The 18,662-nt window shown below is 48.2% G+C and overlaps 1 protein-coding gene across 11 annotated transcripts in view; it reads left to right on the top strand.

Moving 5' to 3' along the window:
• RGS6 (regulator of G protein signaling 6) overlaps window positions 1-18,662 on the top strand; it is a 488,382-nt gene that overhangs the window by 377,599 nt on the left and 92,121 nt on the right. For all 11 annotated transcript variants that reach the window (XM_081100530.1, XM_081100531.1, XM_081100532.1 and 8 more), the window contains exons 4-5: window positions 13,998-14,048; window positions 17,709-17,815. In XM_081100530.1, the coding sequence (XP_080956656.1) occupies window positions 13,998-14,048; window positions 17,709-17,815 (158 nt within the window). The remainder of the gene's footprint in view (window positions 1-13,997; window positions 14,049-17,708; window positions 17,816-18,662) is intronic.

Below are 18,662 nucleotides of genomic sequence, written 5' to 3'. Positions count from 1 at the left end.
GAGTTTTCTGGGGATTCATTCTGTTTCGCTTGAAGAGGAAAATGTGGGGCCCGGCCGCTGTAGCTCAGTGGTTGAGTGTCGACCTATGAACCAGGAGGTCATGGTTCGATTCCCAGTCAGGGCACGTGCCTGGGTTGCAGGCTTGGTCCCCAGTGTGGGGTATGCAGTTGGCAGCCAATCAGTGATTCTCTCTCATCATTGATGTTTCTATCTCTCCCTCTCCCTTCCTCTCTGAAATCAATAAAAATGTATTTTGTTTAAAAAGAGAAAAATGGCCCTGACCGGTGTGGCTCAGTGGATAGAGCGTCGGCCTGCGGACTGAAGGGTACCAGGTTCGATTCCGGTCAAGGGCATGTACCTGGGTTGCGGGCACATCCCCAGTAGGGGGTGTGCAGGAGGCAGCTGATCGATGTTTGTCTCTCATCGATGTTTCTCTCTATCCCTTTCTTCCTCTCTATAAAAAATCAATAAGATATATTTTTTAAAAAAATAAATAAATAATAAAAATAAATAAATAAAAAGAGAAAAATGTGAGGTAGGAAAAAGTAAAGAATAACAAGTAAATAATCAGAGGCTTGTTCAGTTTGGAGTCGGCAAACCTGGGGACATTGCGACGTCTCTTGCGTTGCTGAGGTCCTGCCAATGGGCGATAACCCCGAGAGTCTACTTCTCACTCATAAGCCTTTCTCTACGAAAACCCTTCCCAGGAAGGGCAGTTCTTCTCTTGCTGGGATTCTTGGATTCAGAGAGATTCTACAAAGAGTCCTAAGGGATAGATGATATCTGCATTTAACTTACTAATGAAATGAAAAGTTATATCAATGATAATTGTTCCTTTGGGACTGATGGGGAACAAGTGCTGTTCATACTTTTTAGAGTCATTTCAAGCCTTCCCGTTCATGGGCGTTCGTATTGCTGTTTCCTTAGCGTCATCACACTCGTGTAGATTTCATTCATCGTAAAACGCCCTGGGATCTGGGTGGCACCGTGAGAATCTCTGCTCAGGGTCAAAGTCTTCAAGGCGGCCAGTCTTTCAGTACAGTCAGATGTGTCTGGGGTTTGTACTTATTTCAGGCTGTAAATCTCTCAGTGATCAACGTTCCTATTCTGGGCTCAGCTCTCTGAGCCAGATGATGCTCCAGTGATTAGAACAGGGCCCGGCATGTAGGAAGCATTCAGTAACTATGTGTTGAACGAATGGATAAATGAATTCAGCAAAGACTTATAAAATCTCATCCCTTAACATGTCTTGATGATATTGCAAGCATGACACCCTTGGCAGAAACTGTAAAACACAGAGTTGACAGATTGGAACATAAAATATTAAAAAACTCTACCACTCAAGGCTTCTTAAGTGTGAATAGCAAATGGGAGGGGAAATATTGTTTGGCACACATTTCAGATGAAGTGTCATATCCTTTCTACTTAATAAATTCCTATTAATCACTATAAAAAGATGGGTACCCCAATAGAAGACAAGCAAATGGTCAATCAATGATATTAGAATCAATGATCTAATCAATGATATTAGAATCTTTTGAATCTCACTTATGAAAACATGGTTATTTGCTTAGCGAGCTCTCATTTTCTCCCAATCGGATTTGCAATGATACACAGCAGTGCTGCTATCCAGTGCAGTCTGGGGCATAGAGACCGAAGCAAGAGTGTTCTCAAGGCTAGTTGAGCAGTAGGTCCTGAGGCCTTGAAAATGACCCGAAGCTTCACTTGTAGAGAGTTATCTAAAGAAATCATAGGAGGTAAGAAAATAACTGTTTTTCTTATTGCAGCTACAACAAATTACCATCAATTAAGTGGCTTAACACAATGCAATACAAATGTATGATGTTATAATTCTGGAGGTCACAAGTCTGAACTGGATCTTGGCTAAAAATCAAGGCAAAATGGTGTTTCTTTGGCGGCTCTAGGGAAGAATCTGTTTCCTTGCCTTTTCTAGCTTAAAAGCTGCCTGCATTCCTTCACTCATGGTCCTTTTCTCTCTCTTCAAAGTCAGCACTAGTTGGTGCTCTCATCACCACCACCTCTTCTCTTTGTCCCTCTCCTCATTCTCCACTTCCTCCTCCTCCTCCTCCTCCTCCTCCTCCTCCTCCTCCTCCTCCTCCTCCTCCTCCTCCTCCTCCTCCATGTTCTCCTTCTTCCTCTCTCTGCCCCCGAACCTCCTGCCTCTCTCTCATGAAGAACCTTGTGATTGCACTGGTCTTACCTGGAGGCTCCAGGACCGTCTCTCCACGTTGAGGGCCTTAATATAATCACATCTCCCTTTGCCGTGTAAGGTACATATTTCCAGGGGTTGGAACATGAACAACTTGGGGGGCATTATTCTGGGTGTCATTATTGTAAGTAGAGAAGGAGGCTTATGGAAACTATGCTGAAAGGAAGGCGCCTCCATTGGGAAAGGCACTCTTTAGCGGTCCTGCCTTTCCTCCTTCCTCCTGCCTAAAGCTGGGATGTGATGGCTGCTGCCTCAGCAGGTGACCTTGGGGGTGGAAGCCAAGTGCTAGGGGGTGAAAGAGAAGCTTAAAGCGCAGAGCCCTGAGGTCCCCTATAGCCACCTCCAGACTTCTTTTACCAAATACATTTCTATCTTGTTTAAGCTGCTGTGATTTTGCTGTTTTGTTTTGTTTTTCTGGAATGGGCAGCTGAACCTCAGCAGATCCCAGAGAAGCCCAAAGCCGCTGGCGCCCCCTGACAGATGGGAGCTGGCAGACAGCGGTGCGCTGCTGGACTGCACACAAGGCCTTCGCGTTGGGGGGCCTCACTGAAGCTCAAAAGGGGCTCTGGACCCAGGACAGTGACCGACAGGGGAGGGGCAGAGGCTGCCGCCGGAGCCAGCAGCTCACCGCCTACCAGAGGCAGACCTCGGGAAGGGGTCACAGCAGCCCTGGGCAGGGCCCTGAGCCCAGGGTGAGAACAGGGGTGAGGGAAGGCCAGCACCCCCGGTGCCGGGAAAGCATGAGATCATCGCTCAGCAGCTCCCAGGTCATTCCTTTGGCGCCTTAGCCTGCTGCGTTTTCTGAGTCATGCCTGGATCCCAGTCCCCGATGTCTGGCTCCATGCTTTGCACGTGGGTGGAGCCAGCGCATGCTGGTGACTTTTGCACCCCCCACCTCCCCCACCCAGGGCTCTTTTCCCTTTCGCAGAGACTTGCTGTCTGACCGCCTTGATCTGGATATAACCGGCAGATGTGGCACCGTATCCCTGGTGTGGCTGCTTCGGGCTGCTCAGCGAGAGTCCTTGCCTCTACATCCAACGCTCCCCTCCTCGGTCTATTTCTCTCACTGTTCGCCATTGATCCTACCACCTCCCTCTCTCTGCACCTTTTTCTCATGTTGAGTCAGCTGGGACTGAATTTCCTGGTCTGTGGCCCAGAGCCCCACAAATAACCCAGTCAGAGCCTGGAGAGCCCACCAGCGCACCTGTTTGTATAAGGACAGAGCCGTCTCGTTCACCATTGCAGGGAAATGAATGAAAATGTTCCAGTCGGAAAAATGGCAATGATGATAACGATGAGGTCAGCATTTGCTGTGCACTGAAGGACATGAGGCTGGGCCTTTTGCAAGCGCGATCCTTACACTCATGCTCTCAGATGGCCTTTTCTCAGATCTTACAGAAACTGGAGCTTAGGAAGGGCAAGGCAAGCCCCAAGGTCACGGGGCGGGTGGGAGGAGGCCTGGATTCACACCCAGGCCGCCTGCCTCCTGGCCACTCCCGTGGGAGAAGCCAAGCTAAGGGCTTAGCCAGAGCTGGGATGGAGAAGGAAAAATCTCGGGGTTCCTTGGGGTTCTTCTGATGTTTTGAATCAAGAACTGGAAATTGTTCTGGGATAGGCCCTCTGCCGACAGAGAGGATCCCAGACTGACCTTTGAAAGGATGAGCTCATCTAGTGGAATGAAATGGAGAAACTTGAAAGAGCCAAGCTAGAGTAAGCTCCAGACTGTCCTGGGGCCGGGCCGGGAGAAGGGCCTAATTCCAGGCTGGGGCTCGCTGCCCAGGAGATCAGCTCCAAGCCAGAGTCCACGTGGGGCTGGTGGAGGGTGTGCGTGCATTGTAAGTGGAAAGGAAGGAGAGTGGTGGTATGTCCGGTCGGGCCAGGGAGTGCGCCTCGTGTCTACCTCCATGTCCTCATTTTTGTACATTCTGTGATTGGCCCCATTTTGCAGGTGGGTAAACTGGGGCTCAGAGTGTGGGGCTCAGAGTGATTGCATAACTTGTCCGAGGTGATGCGCTAGTGACGGGCAGAGCCTGGATTTGAACCCATGTCTGACTGATTACAAAAACCAAGTTCGTTTCACTGAGAAGGAGCCTCAGGGAACCAGAACTGGAACTAGTGCAACACCAATTCAACCTTCGCCTGAGAACCAGTGTCCCAGACTCCGCTGGAAGCCTGGCTCGCTCACACTCCTCCGTCTCAAGGCGTGTGCAGATGCCCAGCCCACCTGGCAGGCTCAGCCTGAACACACACCGTGGACGCGTATCAGTGTTACTGCCCTCGCGGTGTGGGAAGGCGGATCACATTCCAGGTCAGGGGCTGCAGCCTGCAGACCTGGGTGCCATGAAGTCTTCCCCTTCACGTTCCTCTCCTGCTCCCCTCAAGAATGCTTTAGCCCCACAGATTAATGTAAATGCAAATTGTCCAGGAGCCATGTTTTAGATTTAAATCTGCACAAAGGAGGTGACCATTAGGGAATGCTGGGAAGCAGTAAAGCCCCTGATGCCTGCCAGCCACTGGGTCCCCTCCCCGCCTCCAGGAGGCGAAGCTGCCTTTGGAATATGTAAATGCTCCCGGATGCCCTGGGCACCTGGCATTAGCTCACATCTCCCCAAAGCCACAGCTCTGCTTGTTTGTTTTCCATCCTGCCTTCTGGTTGAGTGGAAGGCAGTCATGAGTGGCAGCCACCCTCAGGAAACAGGCCACACCCACCATGGCCGTGATTCTGTCTCCCCCACACCCAGGCCCAATCAATGCGGCCACTTCCAGCCTTTTCTTTAATAAGCTGATCCTTGGGCTAAACCCCGGCGCTCTGCACCTCGCCCTGGACGCCTTTGATTGACAAAACTAATCTCTCCCCCACCCCCACATCTGCCGCTGCCCACATCCTCTTGCAAATCATGTACTGGGCTGCTGACAATTAGATAGAGGACTTGGGATTGGGACGCAGGAGGGTTATGAGGTTATGAATCAATCGTGGGGGCTGGGGTGAGAGAACAATCCGGGGGAGCCCATCCCAGACGCCTCACCACAGCCCTCAGAGCCTCCGGTTGATTTATGAGTTGGTAATAACCTCGTCTGGTCTCCTGCCCCCTATTATTTTTCATAATGCACACGGAAGCTTTACATTTCAGAGAAGGTGGAAACACAGGAGCTGGGGGGGAGGGGGGCTCTGGGGAGGAGAGAGAGGGCCCACGGGGAGGGGGCTGTCCATCAGCTGGTCGTCTTCCCTGCGGTGCGGCCACAGGGCGCCGGGGACACAGTCTCCACATGCCCATGGAGGTCAGCAAGCCCATTTGCCAGACCTGCAGGAGACCCCAGGGAGGGGGCCCTGGCAGGGCCTGGTTTAGGACTGGATAAGGCAGTGATGCTTGAGTAGCTCTGGGTTCAAAATCGTATTTCACGTGTCTGGATTTAATTCCTCCAACCTGTTCCAAACCAAGTCAGATGTAGAGGCCGCCCTGTGAGGAAGCAAGCATCACGCAGGACCAAAGCCAATCACAGGCAGCTTGAACTCCGCAGTCTGGAAGCCAGCGCGCCCGCAGGCAGGTGGGAGGGGCAGGGCCCCTGGGCCCCTGGGCCCCTGGAGAAGGGACTTGAAGACTTCCCCTCTCTTTGGACCGGCTGTTCTCTCAGTGTCAGCCAGACCGAGTGAGGAAGAGGAGACATCTGAACCGCTGCCTAACTGTTTGTAATGCATTCATTTGTGGAGATTTCTTTCTGGGGAAAATAAAAATGACTTTTGAAAGAAGACAACATCGATGGCTGCAAAACCCTGAACCTTCCATCTAAAGCAGTAGTCACAGAGTGTCCGCCCAAGGTTGCTGGTCTGTGATGGGTCACAAAACACTGAGAGAAATGTTTGAAATGTAACGAATATGCACATATGGATGAACACATATTGTGTGATGTCTATTTGAGCATAACTGTTGATCGGGAAGCATTTACTAAAGCCCAACTCCACGCCAGGCCTTTGCGTGGTGCCGGAGATAGGACAGCCTGAGAGTCCTGCTCGCTCAGAGCTATAGTTCAGCAAGTGTTGTGGGCTGAACTGTGTCTTTCCCATTCATATGTTGAAGTTCTTTCCTCCAGTACCTCAGAATGTGACCTGATTTGGACATAGAATCACTGTACATGTAGTTAGTTAAGATGAGTGAGTTAGGGTGGGCCCTAATCTAGTAGGACTGGTGTTCTTATGCAAAGGGAGAAAGTAGCCCGGTCAGCATGGCTCAGTGGTTGAGTGTCGACCTATGAACCAGGAGGTCACGGCCTGATTCCCAGTCAGGGCATAGGCCCGGGTTGCAGGCTTGATCCCCAGTGTGGGGGGTGTGCCGGAGGCAGCCAATCAAGATTCTCTCTCATTACTGATGTTTCTATCTCTCTCTCCCTCTCTGAAATCAATAAAATTGTATTTTGAAAAATAAAATAAAAAGGGAGAAAGTGGATTCAGAGGCACGCACGCAGGGCAAAGGCCATGTGAAGGTAAAAGCAGAGATCAGGGTGATGCATCTACAAGCCAAGGAGCGCCAAAGAGCCAAAGACTGCCAGCAAAACACCGGAAGCCGGGGGGGGGGGGGTGGCAGTGGGGGGGACGGGGCGCTCGCGCCAGGGAACAGACTCGCCCTCACAGCCAGCAGCTGAGCCAACTCTGCTGACACCTAGACTCAGACCCTAGGCTCCAGGACTGTGGGACAGTAGGGACAGTACATTTTCATTGTTTACGCCGCTCAGTTTGTGGTGCGTTATTACAGCAGCTCCAGGAAGCTAATGCAGAGGGCAGGCAGACACTGATCAAATGATCTCATCGTAAATGTCTAATTCCAAACCGAGATAAGTGCTCCAAAGAGAAGGAACCCCGTCCCTGCAAACGAACGCCGGAGGACCTGGACCGGGTGTGGAGAGCAGTGGAGGCTTTCCTGCAAAGTTAGGGCCAGAGGACTGCAGGAGTCAGCGAGAGGTAGGGCTGGCCTGGAGAAAGGGGAGCAGTGTGTGCAAAGGCCCTGCGGTGGGGTGGAGCGAGGTGCATTCTGGGAGTGGAAAGATGGTCCATTGGGCAGAAGAGGAAAGAAGGGAAGGAGAAGAGGGTGGAAGGAGGTCAGAGAACCAGAATGGTGCCCAGTTTGTTACATTCGACTGAATGACGGTGGGATGAGGACACCTGTTTTGCTTTCCACTCTCAATTCCCAGGAAATGAGCTCCAGGGCCAGGAAAGTGCCAGAAAGAGGTCCCACTCCCTCAGTGAGGCCCCGCCAATCCTAACGTTTCCCTGCCGCCACTGCTACCTTCATCTCTCCTTGCGTCCAACAAGCTGTCCATCAGCTGACCCCTTCCCAGGAGCCTCAGAAGACCTTTGAGATTAAGGCCTAAAATGAAAAAGCAGGCAAATAACACAAGAATTTCAAGTGGCTGTCATTTCTCCCAGCCATGCAGACGACGTGGTTAGACACTTGGCTGCGACACAAGGTGACTAAACGATAAGCCGTATCAGCAGCTCATGTGCGTCAGCTGTGTCCCAAGCACTGTGCTAGCATCGCACGTACAGCCTTTGCGTTAACCCTCGGCGCCTATGCAGCAGGTCCTGTTGTGATTGTCCTGGTTTTCGTGTGAGGAAAGGAAGGCACAGAGGAGAAAGGTGACCCAGTAACAAACAGTCCCTTTAGCCCAAGCATGGTCCAGGCTCTGGGGCAAGGGCGTCCTGTCCATGACCTTACTTTATCCTGTAAGTATTCCCCTCCCCGAGTGGACTCACAGAGAAATGGAGATTAGGTGGGTGGTGGTGAAGGGACCTGCTCCGGTCACACAATGTGTAAGTGGCATAGCATGAGTCGAACCCAAATCTGCCTGACTGTACAAGCACTGCACTCTATTGCTTCATGTGCTTGGTAAGCAAGTGCGTATCTGTGAGATGTGCCGTGCTTTTCCTTGGAAGAACTCAAGCCCATAGACTGAACAATATGCCTCACAAATGCCAGTAGACCTCTCGCCACACTTGTCCTGCCACCTGTATTTCCTCTGTCTTACTGCCAGCAAGTCGTGTGCCCACCTTCCAGGGCCACTTTAACAGCTCCTCTTGCTTTCTCTGCCAACTAATTGTTGCATTTTAAAAATTTTTTTTTAACTAAGGCAAAAAAGAAAGATCTAAACGATAAATACTGTCCTTCTTAGAGTGTCCTTCAACTTATCTACAAAAAGGAAATCATTTATTGACATCACAGGATTAGTATAGTGGGATTATTCCAAAGCCTGGAATATAAAAAGTATTCAATAAATTATTAGCTAAATAGCATATAGTAGCAGTTATTATCACTAAATTAATGTCTCTGCTTCAGGGAAAAATGAGTGCAGAAGATCACTTTTCCAAATATTCTTCTGTATAGTATTCAGAAAGTTATTCAGACACTCCCACTGTAGAATCAAACAGGCAAAATGATGTAGTGGAAATATTTGGCATTGATTGTCCAGATTCCAGCCTTTGCTCTAATAGGTGCTAGTATGTGACCTTGGGCCACTCTGGCCCTAATTTTTAAAAAGAGTATTATAATTATTATCTATATACTAGAGGCCCAGTGCACGAATCGGTGCATTAGTGGGGTCCCTCAGCCTGGCCTGTGGGATCAGGCCGAAACCTGCTCTCCAGCATCCCCCGAGGGGTCCCGGATTGTGAGAAGGTGCAGGCCAGGCTAAAGGGACCCCACTGGTGCATGATCAGGGCCAGGGAGGGACGTGGGAGGTTGGCCAGCTGGGGAGGGACCGTGGGAGGGCTCCAGGGCATGTCCGGACCATCTCACTCAGTCCCGATCAGCCAGATCCCAGCAGCAAACTAACCTACCAGTAGGAGTGTCTGCTCCCTGGTGGTCAGTGCACATCATAGCAAGCAGTTGAGCAGTCTTAGCATATCATTAGCATATTACACTTTGATTGGTTGCATGGATGACTGAACGACCGGACACTTAGCATATTAGGTTTTTATTATTCTATCTAATAAAAAGAGAATATGCTACTTGACCCTCACACCGTCGCAAAGATGGGAGTGCCCACAACCAATAAGGAGGGAATATGCTAATTGACTGTCCTGCCCTCAAAGATGGTGGCACCCACAGCCACAAGATGGCTGGCAGAGGAGGGCAGTTGTGGGCGATCAGGCCGGCAGGGGAGCAGTTAGGCATCGATCAGGCTGGCAGGGGAGTGGTTAGGGGTGATCAGGCTGGAAGGCAGAAGCAGTTAGGGGCAATCAGGCAGGCAGGCAAGCGAGCGGTTGGAAGCCAGCAGTCCCGGATTGTGAGAGGGATGTCCGACTGCTGGTTTAGGCCCGATCCCTAAACCAGCAGTCAGACATCCCCTGAGGGATCCCAGATTGGAGAGGGTTCAGGCTGGGCTGAGGGACAACCTGCCCCCCCCCCAGTGCACAAATTTCGTGCACCAGGCCTCTAGTGTAGAATATAAAAGCCTAAGCAACTGGCCAATAGCTATGATGAGCATTGACCACCAGAGGGCAGACGTTCAATGTAGGAGCAGAAACCATAGGCATGGGAAACAGAACAGACTGATGAATCTCAGAGGGAAGGGGAGAGGAGGGAGGGTGGGAAGAGATTAACCAAAATTTTATATGCATACTAGAGGCCCGGTGCACAGATTCACACACCAGTGGAGTCCCTCGGCCTGGCCTGTGGGGATCGGGCTGAAACCCCCAAGGGGTACTGGATTGCAAGAGGGCACAGGCCAGGCTGAGGGACCCCACCGATGCACAAATTCGTGCACTGGGCCTCTAGTACTTTACATAATTATTGTCAAGATGATATGTGGTAACAGGGTCAAGTGCACAGCTCTGGCCTGGTACACAGTGGGCACTCAGGAATGTCGCCCCCACTACATGAGCAGTGGCCTGCACATGGGGCCTACACACTCAATGAGGTGGCATAAGGCTGCCTTCCTCACTCACAGGCAGCTGAGACCTCGGCAGTAAAGAGCAAGGGGTCCCGGACTGCAAGAGCCCCGGACTGTGAGAGGGATGTCTGACTGCCGACTTAGGCCCAATCCCCTTCCCCGCCCCCCCCCCCCCTGCCCAGTGCATAAATTTCATGCACCAGGTTTCTAGTGACATATAAGCTACCAAGTTTCAGGTACCTTGAAATTTGCAGGTGACTGGAACCAACCTTTTCTCGAGTTTGCATAATCTAATCAGGGCTCAGCTAGCAACCCACTCATATTGTGGACAAGTGTTTCAGTACCCTCTGATGTATTTCATGATGCCCCTGGAATATGCAGTATGTTGATAAATTCACCTCAAAAAGAACACTTTGACCCAAATGTTTTGGGATCTTGGGGAATAAAGGGTGACCATCCCACACTTGTTGTTAGTCGGTTTCTTTGTGTGTGTGCTTTTTAATATATTTTTATTGATTTCAGAAATATTTCAGGGAGAGGGAGAGGGAGAGAGAGATGGAAACATTAGTGATGAGAGAGAACCATTGATCACCGTCCCCTCCCCTCTCCCCTCACCCCCCAGATTGAGCCCCCAACCCAGGCATATGCCCTGACCTGGAATCTAACTGTGACCTCCTGGTTCATAGATCAATGCTCAACCACTGAGCTATGCCAGCTGGGCAGTGTTTTTATATTGATTTTAAGTCCTTGGCAGGGCAGCTTGGCTGAGATAAGAACCAGAACCCAGTTGTGATCACAAAAGGCAACAACAAATTTTGGATAGAACAGAAAATAATCTTGAAATTCTTTTTGTAATAAGAAGGCAAGAATGATTGGGGGAAGGGGAAGAAGGAAGAACAAGGAGAAGAATACGTACTCCTGGTGGTGATTTGGACTACTTTTTTCTGATTCTACAGTGGAACAATTGTAGGTCTTTTAATGGACATAATATTAGGATGGACTTTTCTTCCTGCCTTGTTTCTGGGGCCGAACAGGCAGCAGTTTACTTTCTGCCATCAGACTGGGGGCTGGCCTCCCCAAATCAGTCCTTGGAAGCCTAGGATACCCGTGCCCACAGAGAGAGAGTCCGCAGGCCTGGGTGTTGTTGTGTTTGCTGATGGCCACCACGTGTTCCAATAGCGTGTGTGGGATGGCGGGGTGATGGGTGCTGCTGCCGATTGACGGCAGTGGCCAGGACAGCCAGGGGCAGCAGCCCAGCCCTCAACCAGGGCCAAGGACAGCCACACCAGCCCCCAGATGAAGACATTGACTGTCATGGGGGCTGCACCCAGGACAAGAAACCAAGGCCTGTGGTCCCCACAGTGCCAGGGGAAAGGAGAAGGGACCTTTGTGATTGTCCCCTTTTCACTCACACACAAAATGTGATTAAATGGGATCCTTCAGTTCTGAATGCAGATGGGGCCTTGGTGGACTAGGCAGACAAGCAGGCGAGTCGCTGAGCCCGTAAAGCCAAAAGGGGGTAGAAACCCAGACAATGGTGCTGCGGGCTGGGGTGGGTGGAGGGGGAACGGGTATGACAGCGAGGAAGGAGTTTCAGTGTGAATGAATACTAATTAGTGACATGGATATTAATGATGACAGTAATTAACAGGGGAAAGGAAGGGCTGTCATTGTCCCAGGGTGAGTAATCAGTCTTGGCAGGTGATAAATAATGGTTCCGCCAGCTCAGCAGAAAGATAATCCGCCTGCCCCGGGGAGAGCGGTTGCTGATGCTGGAAACCTCTCCGTTTCCAGGCAACCCGCAAAAAAGGACTATTTTTCTTTTGAGGAAAAAACAGGTTAGCGTCTCTTCCCTACCCCCAACTTGGGATTACAGTCCTTATTTGATTTCTGCTTTGTTCTTCATTTCCTAGGACAAATGTTGAACTTGTATAATTTGGAGGAAATGGCCCCGCACGCACAAGCACACACAGACATCCTCTCCCTTTCTCTCAAAGAATGTGAATGAGTAGGGGTGCTTTGGATCCAGTTTAGCTCATATATGCCAGCCAGGAGCAAGAAGAGGGGAAAGCTCAGAAGTCTTGCTTTTGAGGTGGAGATGTGGGGAGGCCTGCAGCAGTGGAGACTGGTCCTGGGGTGGTGGGGGAGGGAGGACATACAGAAAGAGTAGGATGGGTCCCTGGCCGTTTACCGTAGAGAGAGTTCATCGACCTTCCAGAGAGCCAAAGAGAAGCAAAATGTCTAGGCACTCAGACCGGAACTGGTCTCCCCACTGGCAACCAAATTTCTAGAAACTTGAGTTCTGGTAAAGGACAACAGTTAAACCCCTCGGCATGCTCTCCAGTCTCTCAGGCAGGAATCTATCCCAGGAGAGCTGTCCACGGGCCCTCTCTCTCCTACCAAGCCTTACACCCATGCCAGGACTTGAATATCTGGAAATGCTCCCCTTTCGGGCTATTTTCTGGCATGCATACATCCTGAAATGACAAAGCCACCTTCAAAGGTCTGCATAGGTTTAAAGTGAGATTTGGGGTGAATTGATTAGAAGTTCAGAATCCTCTGAAAACAACTCCCCATGGGAACTGGGCTGCCCTAGGAAACATTGGTTCTAGGAGCCACATTTCCAAATGGAGGTAGACAAAAGGGAATTAATTGTGACCAAAATGATGAGAGACCCAGGCATGGCTCACGAGGTGGGGATGACACTCAAGGAGATGCTGATAGTATGTCAGATGAACTGCCCAAATGTTTGAAGACCTGTCCCACAGAGTGAGAAGGTCTGGGTTTGTTTTTCTAGCATTAGAATGCAAAACTAAGGCCAAAGAGAGCAAGCCACAGAGTAAGTCCAGTTTCTGCTCCTAGAAATCAAAGACGATTCCACTGGGACAGACTGGCTAGGAGGGATCTGTGAGTTCCGAGGTTCTGGGATTTTTCTAAATGGAGATTACAGCACCTCTTGCCCAGGGTGTTGCAGATGGGGGCTCATGTATTGGCTGGAGTTGGAGCAAGTAAGTTTTAAAAGTCCCTTCTGACTCTTAAGATTTCAAATTAGTTAAGATAATACTAGGTGCCTAAACAGGTAAGCCCCCAATTTCTGGGGCTTAACATGACACACTTTCAATCACGTCAGAGCCCCAAATGGGTATCAGTTTTCATGGTTGTTCAGAAGCCCAGGCTCCTTCCACATTGTGGCTCTGCCCGCCCTGAGCCCTTGAAGTCCTCTCCATTCAGCCAGCAGGTGGGGAACAGAGGGGTATGGAGCTGTGCAGGGCCACATGGGAGTTTTCACGGCCTGTGTCTAGAAGTGGCATTCATCATGCCCACTGTCAGAACTCAGTCCACACCAAACTGCAGGAGCATGAGGAAATGTCACCTGGCCGAGGGGACAAGTGAGTACAGAGAAGTTTCTCCCACAGACTGACACAGGGCTACTTTCTTTCAGGGCGGGCCCATGCCAGAAGAAATTAGAGACATTTTCAGGAACATTGTCAGCCCTTGTCAGTAAGGGTAGGGAACGGAGGAGGCTGCTGTCTGTAGGAAATGGTCTGCAGGCCGGGCATGGTAAAATTTCACCAGCCCATCTTGGGGAAGTCATCCGAATCTGTATGGGCAGGATGTCCCCTATAGATGCTCCCCAGAAATGTGTGCACACAAGATCCTTCCGCATCATCAGAGTTGGATTTTTTTTTTTGGAAAAGAATGGGATTATAACTGTGGAAGTGAATGAATGGGTAGAAAGAGTGTGTTAGGATAGAAAAGCATCAGTATCGCCCAGCTCTCTAGGTGTGTGCTAATTCAAATGAGGATTCTCTTAGGTAAACATACTTCTTCTGCCACAGGGCTTACCACCCACCAGGTCTTCAGGTGAATTGCTTTATCATTGCAGGTACTGACATTGTGCAGTGGCTGATGAAGAACCTGTCCATCGAAGACCCAGGTACTTGACCTTCGACCCTGACTTTATCCCTCATGGTATCAGTAAACATACCACATAACCAAGTTCCAGACTAGATCTCCTCCCTCCTGAGAACTGGGCTTATAGGTGAATCCCAAGATGTGGAACCTCTTTACTTACAAATGAAATTGATTTATTTTCTCCACTGAATAGCTACCTTTAAATTTAAATCACCCTTTGAGGAAATGAGTAACCATTGAGAATGCCAAAGAGCCCAATACAGTAACATGTGAAATGAGTTGAATTCTCATTAGCCACAGCAATTAAAGATAAGATGTAGCGCTGTCACTGAGCAGCCTTCCAGACCCGGATCTTAAAATTAGATTGCCTGATTCACAATTAAGATGTTTAATTATTTGCTAAGATGCCTTCTGTTTTCTTCTTCTGCAAGAAGGGAAGGAATTATTTTTTTTCAACTTTAATTGTGCATTTCAATTAGGAAAATCTTACCAGAAAGACAATAACAAAACGCTAGCCAATAAAACAGTTTCCAAATCTGTCCTCCCACCAGTAAATAAGCAGTAAAATTTATTTTCACGGCATAATTAAAAAATGGGGAGTTCTAGACAAATGAAAATTCTAGATAAGTATAACTTATTACCATGTGTTGTTAGTTAATACTTTTCTGAATTTATTTTTTACTCCCTGTCTTAACTGAGTATTCCTGGTGCCTGTATTTCATATGTATAAATACCCATACATGTATTCTTATGTTCTTACAGATTAGACCTCTTTGCCCCAAATTAAATGGCCTCCAATTACTATGTTTTTTTTAAAAATATATTTTTATTAATTTCAGAGAGGAAGGGAGAACGAAAGAAAAATAGAAACATCAATGATGATTAGCTGCCTTCTGTACGCCCCCTACTGAGTATTGAGCCCACAACACGGGCATGTACCCTGACTTGGAATCAAACAATGACTCCCTGGTTCATAGGTTGACAATCAACCACTGAGCCAGGCTGGCTGGACAATTACTATGCTTTTTAAAGATCTTTTCTCAAGTTCCCTTTCTAGATGTCTGTCCTTCAGCTATGATTCTTGACTGGGGTCAGTATGTCCACTCAGGCATTCCTGTATTTTAATCTGATGCTCCTAATATACTATTGACTACAAAACAATACAATTTACATAGAGTTTGATTAAATATAGTTGCCAGAAACCTGAGTTCCTGAAAAGCAGGTCATTAATGAAGTGACAGTAGCCTTTTTCACCACCTTGATTAATGGCCACTCTCATGACTCATGGAAATTCTCAATTCTAGTCAAGTTCTTTCTCCACAGGGGAAAACAATACCTGCCAATCCTTTTAAGGAAAGAACCTGAATCAACTGGCCTTTCGGTTTTTCCTATGCAGCCTGGACTTCTGATTGTCCACTTACAAAAACTGGACTGAATAAGTCTCTTCCAGCTTAGTTACATGTATTTAAAGTCAACATTTCTTTTGATGATGATGCTAAACTAAGGAGCACCTTTCTTCACGGTGGTCTCTTCCAAGAGCACTGTTTTCCTCGCCCTTCCAAAATAATCATGTGTCACTAAAATATCTTATCATTATTGTTGTTAGTAGTTGTAGTGGTAGTAGTAGTGGTGGTGGTGGTAATAGTAATAGTAATAGTAATAGTAATAGTAGTGGTTAGTAGTAGTGGTAGTATTAATAGTAATGGTGGTGGTGGTAGTAATTAATAGTAATAGTAGTGGTTAGTAGTAGTAGTAGTAACAGTAGTATAGGTGGTAGTGGTAGTGGTGATAGTAGTAGTAGTGGTGGTGGTGGTAGTAGTAATAATAGTAATAGTAGTGGGTAGTAGTATTATGCTGAGAACCCTGAACCAGCTAGTGGTAGGAGAGATGGTTAGAAGTCCCCTCTGAGGAGCTCCAGTGAAAGGTGTACATGACAAGGGTCATGTCTCTGAAGGTTGGCTACACTCGGATGCCCTTAAGAGCACTTCCAGGTATTGGGAACTGCCTGGGCTTCTGAGCAGGAGGAGTTACAAGTAATTCACCAGCTGGGTATAGAAGGGTGGAAACAAGGCAAACGAAGGCCCTGGGAAGCCGAACATGTCTACCTCCACCCCTCTCTCCCTTTCTTCTTCCCGTCTGCCACATTTCTAAGCAAAAGTCCTTTTGCTCAAAGAATGAAGCGAAAGTTCTAGCTCTAGACCGGTGACATGAAAGTCACCTTCTTAGTGGATTTCGTTCTTCCTTTCCTGGGCAAGGAGCAGCTACAGGTGATAAAACTCCCCTTTTTTTGCTGGACCCATGATGCTTAAACCATATAGACTTTAAAAAGCAAGCCGGTCAGCACCAAGCAGGTAAAATAAAACTCCGATGCACCAGTTACCCATGCGCATTCCTTCCAAAGGGGGAGAGGTGGCTCTTGGTAAACACAGCACCTGGATTATACACAGCCTCTTGAAAAGTTGGCAAGTAAAGCCAAAACAAGTCGCCTTTAAAAACTTACAAAAACATGCAAAATTAGTTCCTAGAAACTCCTCTTCATGTCAATATTTTACACATCTGATCCAGGTGGAAAAGGGCAAATAGGAGTACCAGGGGGGACATCTATAATACTCTCAACAATAAAGGTATTTTAAAAAATAATAATAATTTCCACATACAAAAATTTGTTTTTACCAGTAAAAGTACTTTTATATGTGTGAAGAGTACTTCTATATTATTATATGTGGTATAATCATTTAAATTCATTATTTTTCTTAGCTCTGCTCAGAATAAATATAAATTCTTTTAAAAATATATTTTTATTGATTTTGGAGAGGAAGGGAGAGGGAGAGAGATAGAAACATCAATGACGAGAGAGAATTATTGACCGGCTTCCTCCTGCATGCCCCCTACTGAGGAATTGAGCTGCAACCCAGACATGTGCCCTGACTGGGAATTGAACCGTGACCTCCTGGTTCATAAGTTTGATGCTCAACCACTGAGCCATGCCGGTTGGGCTAAATATAAAATTCTTAATGATTTATGTGAATCTAGTTATGGTTGGAGCTAAAGTAACAATTTGTTGATTGTGGCAAAAATATAAATTTTTTACCACATTGGCCTCCCTGTGCCATTGCCCACTACACTGCTCACCACAAAAGTGAGGCTTGCCTTTATGTCCCTAAGAGAAGGGGCTGTCACAACGGACAATGCAGTTTGAGTGCAGAGTGTCTGTGGGTGTTGAGGCTGCATGCTCACTGCTGAGGATGATAAGAAATGAGGAGAATAAAAATATGAATCAGGGCGGCCGGCACTTACTGAGCACTGACCCTGCCCCAGACACTGCTACAGACCTTATGTGAACTATCACAGGTTTGTCTACACCAGAGCTCAAACTCCTCACCATGAGCACTTTCTGCTGGAAGTCTTGGGGGGAGGTTAAAGTAATGTCAGACTCTCAGAGCTGGGATCCAGAGGAGTCCCAGACACTTGGTAGTGCTTCCCAACCATTGACACTCCCTCAGCCCACACAATCATATCATAAAATTATTGAACGATCAGTCAATCAGCCAGGAGTTATCCAGGGGTGATGACAGTAGACTTCCTGTTGCCTTTCTGCACTCACAGCTTACATTTCAGCTACGTAGCCCTCCACTCTTACAGCTTCCTAATTACTTCTCCCTCTTACTTCCTGTCCCCGCAGTTGAAGCAATACACTTGGGAAGCCTTATAGCTGCCCAGGGCTATGTCTTTCCCATCTCGGACCATGTTCTCACCATGAAGGACGATGGCACCTTTTACCGGTTCCAGGTAGGCCTGCCAGCTCCTCCTCCTTCTCATCATCCTCTGATTGCAGATTAGAGACACATGGAAAAACTGAGTGTAATTAAGGGAGCAACGCTTACCTCCCACCAGCTCGGGAAAACCAAGCAAACTTCCGTCTGGGCCCTTTGTTGCTCCTCCCAAATAATCCAGAAAAGCCCTCGTGGAGAACCTACGATTGACTGGACAATTCATACATATTTCCTCATTTATTCTGGAGAACACATTTCTGGGGGGCAAATGTCACCCATTTCCTAGAGATCTGCTGTTTCCTCTTATAAGGGAAAGCTAAGGTCTTCAGAGAATTCATGGGCACTTAGTAAGTCTAAGACAGCCGTGGGCAAACTACGGCCCGCGGGCCGGATCCGGCCCATTTGAAATGAATAAAACTATTGAAAAAAAAGACCGTACCCTTTTATGTAATGATGTTTACTTTGAATTTATATTAGTTCACACAAACACTCCATCCATGCTTTTGTTCCGGCCCTCCGGCCCAGTTTAAGAACCGATTGTGGCCCTTGAGTCAAAAAGTTTGTCCACCCCTGGTCTAAGAGATAGCCTTGGTTGGAACCTAAGTCAGCCTTATAGCAAAGTCCATGATCTTTCTCCTGAATCATGCTGACTTCCTGTGTGATGTTTCTATTCACTACCTGTTAACCCATCACACCTGTTTTCCGATCCTTTTCTCAGATCCCATCCTAGATCTGGGGCAGAGGATAAGGGATGGTGTCCAGGTCAAAACCAAAGGGTTTAGAAGCGAGTTCTTCAGACAGGGCTAAAGGGTGTCTTAGTCTGCTCAGGCTGCCATAACACAATACCGTGCTGGGTGGCTTAA

The sequence above is a fragment of the Myotis nattereri genome, assembly GCF_964212035.1.
Source record: "Myotis nattereri genome assembly, chromosome: 1".
Taxonomy (NCBI): domain Eukaryota; kingdom Metazoa; phylum Chordata; class Mammalia; order Chiroptera; family Vespertilionidae; genus Myotis; species Myotis nattereri.
Note: the sequence above shows the minus strand (reverse complement) of the source record. Positions and strands in the feature narration are given on the sequence as shown.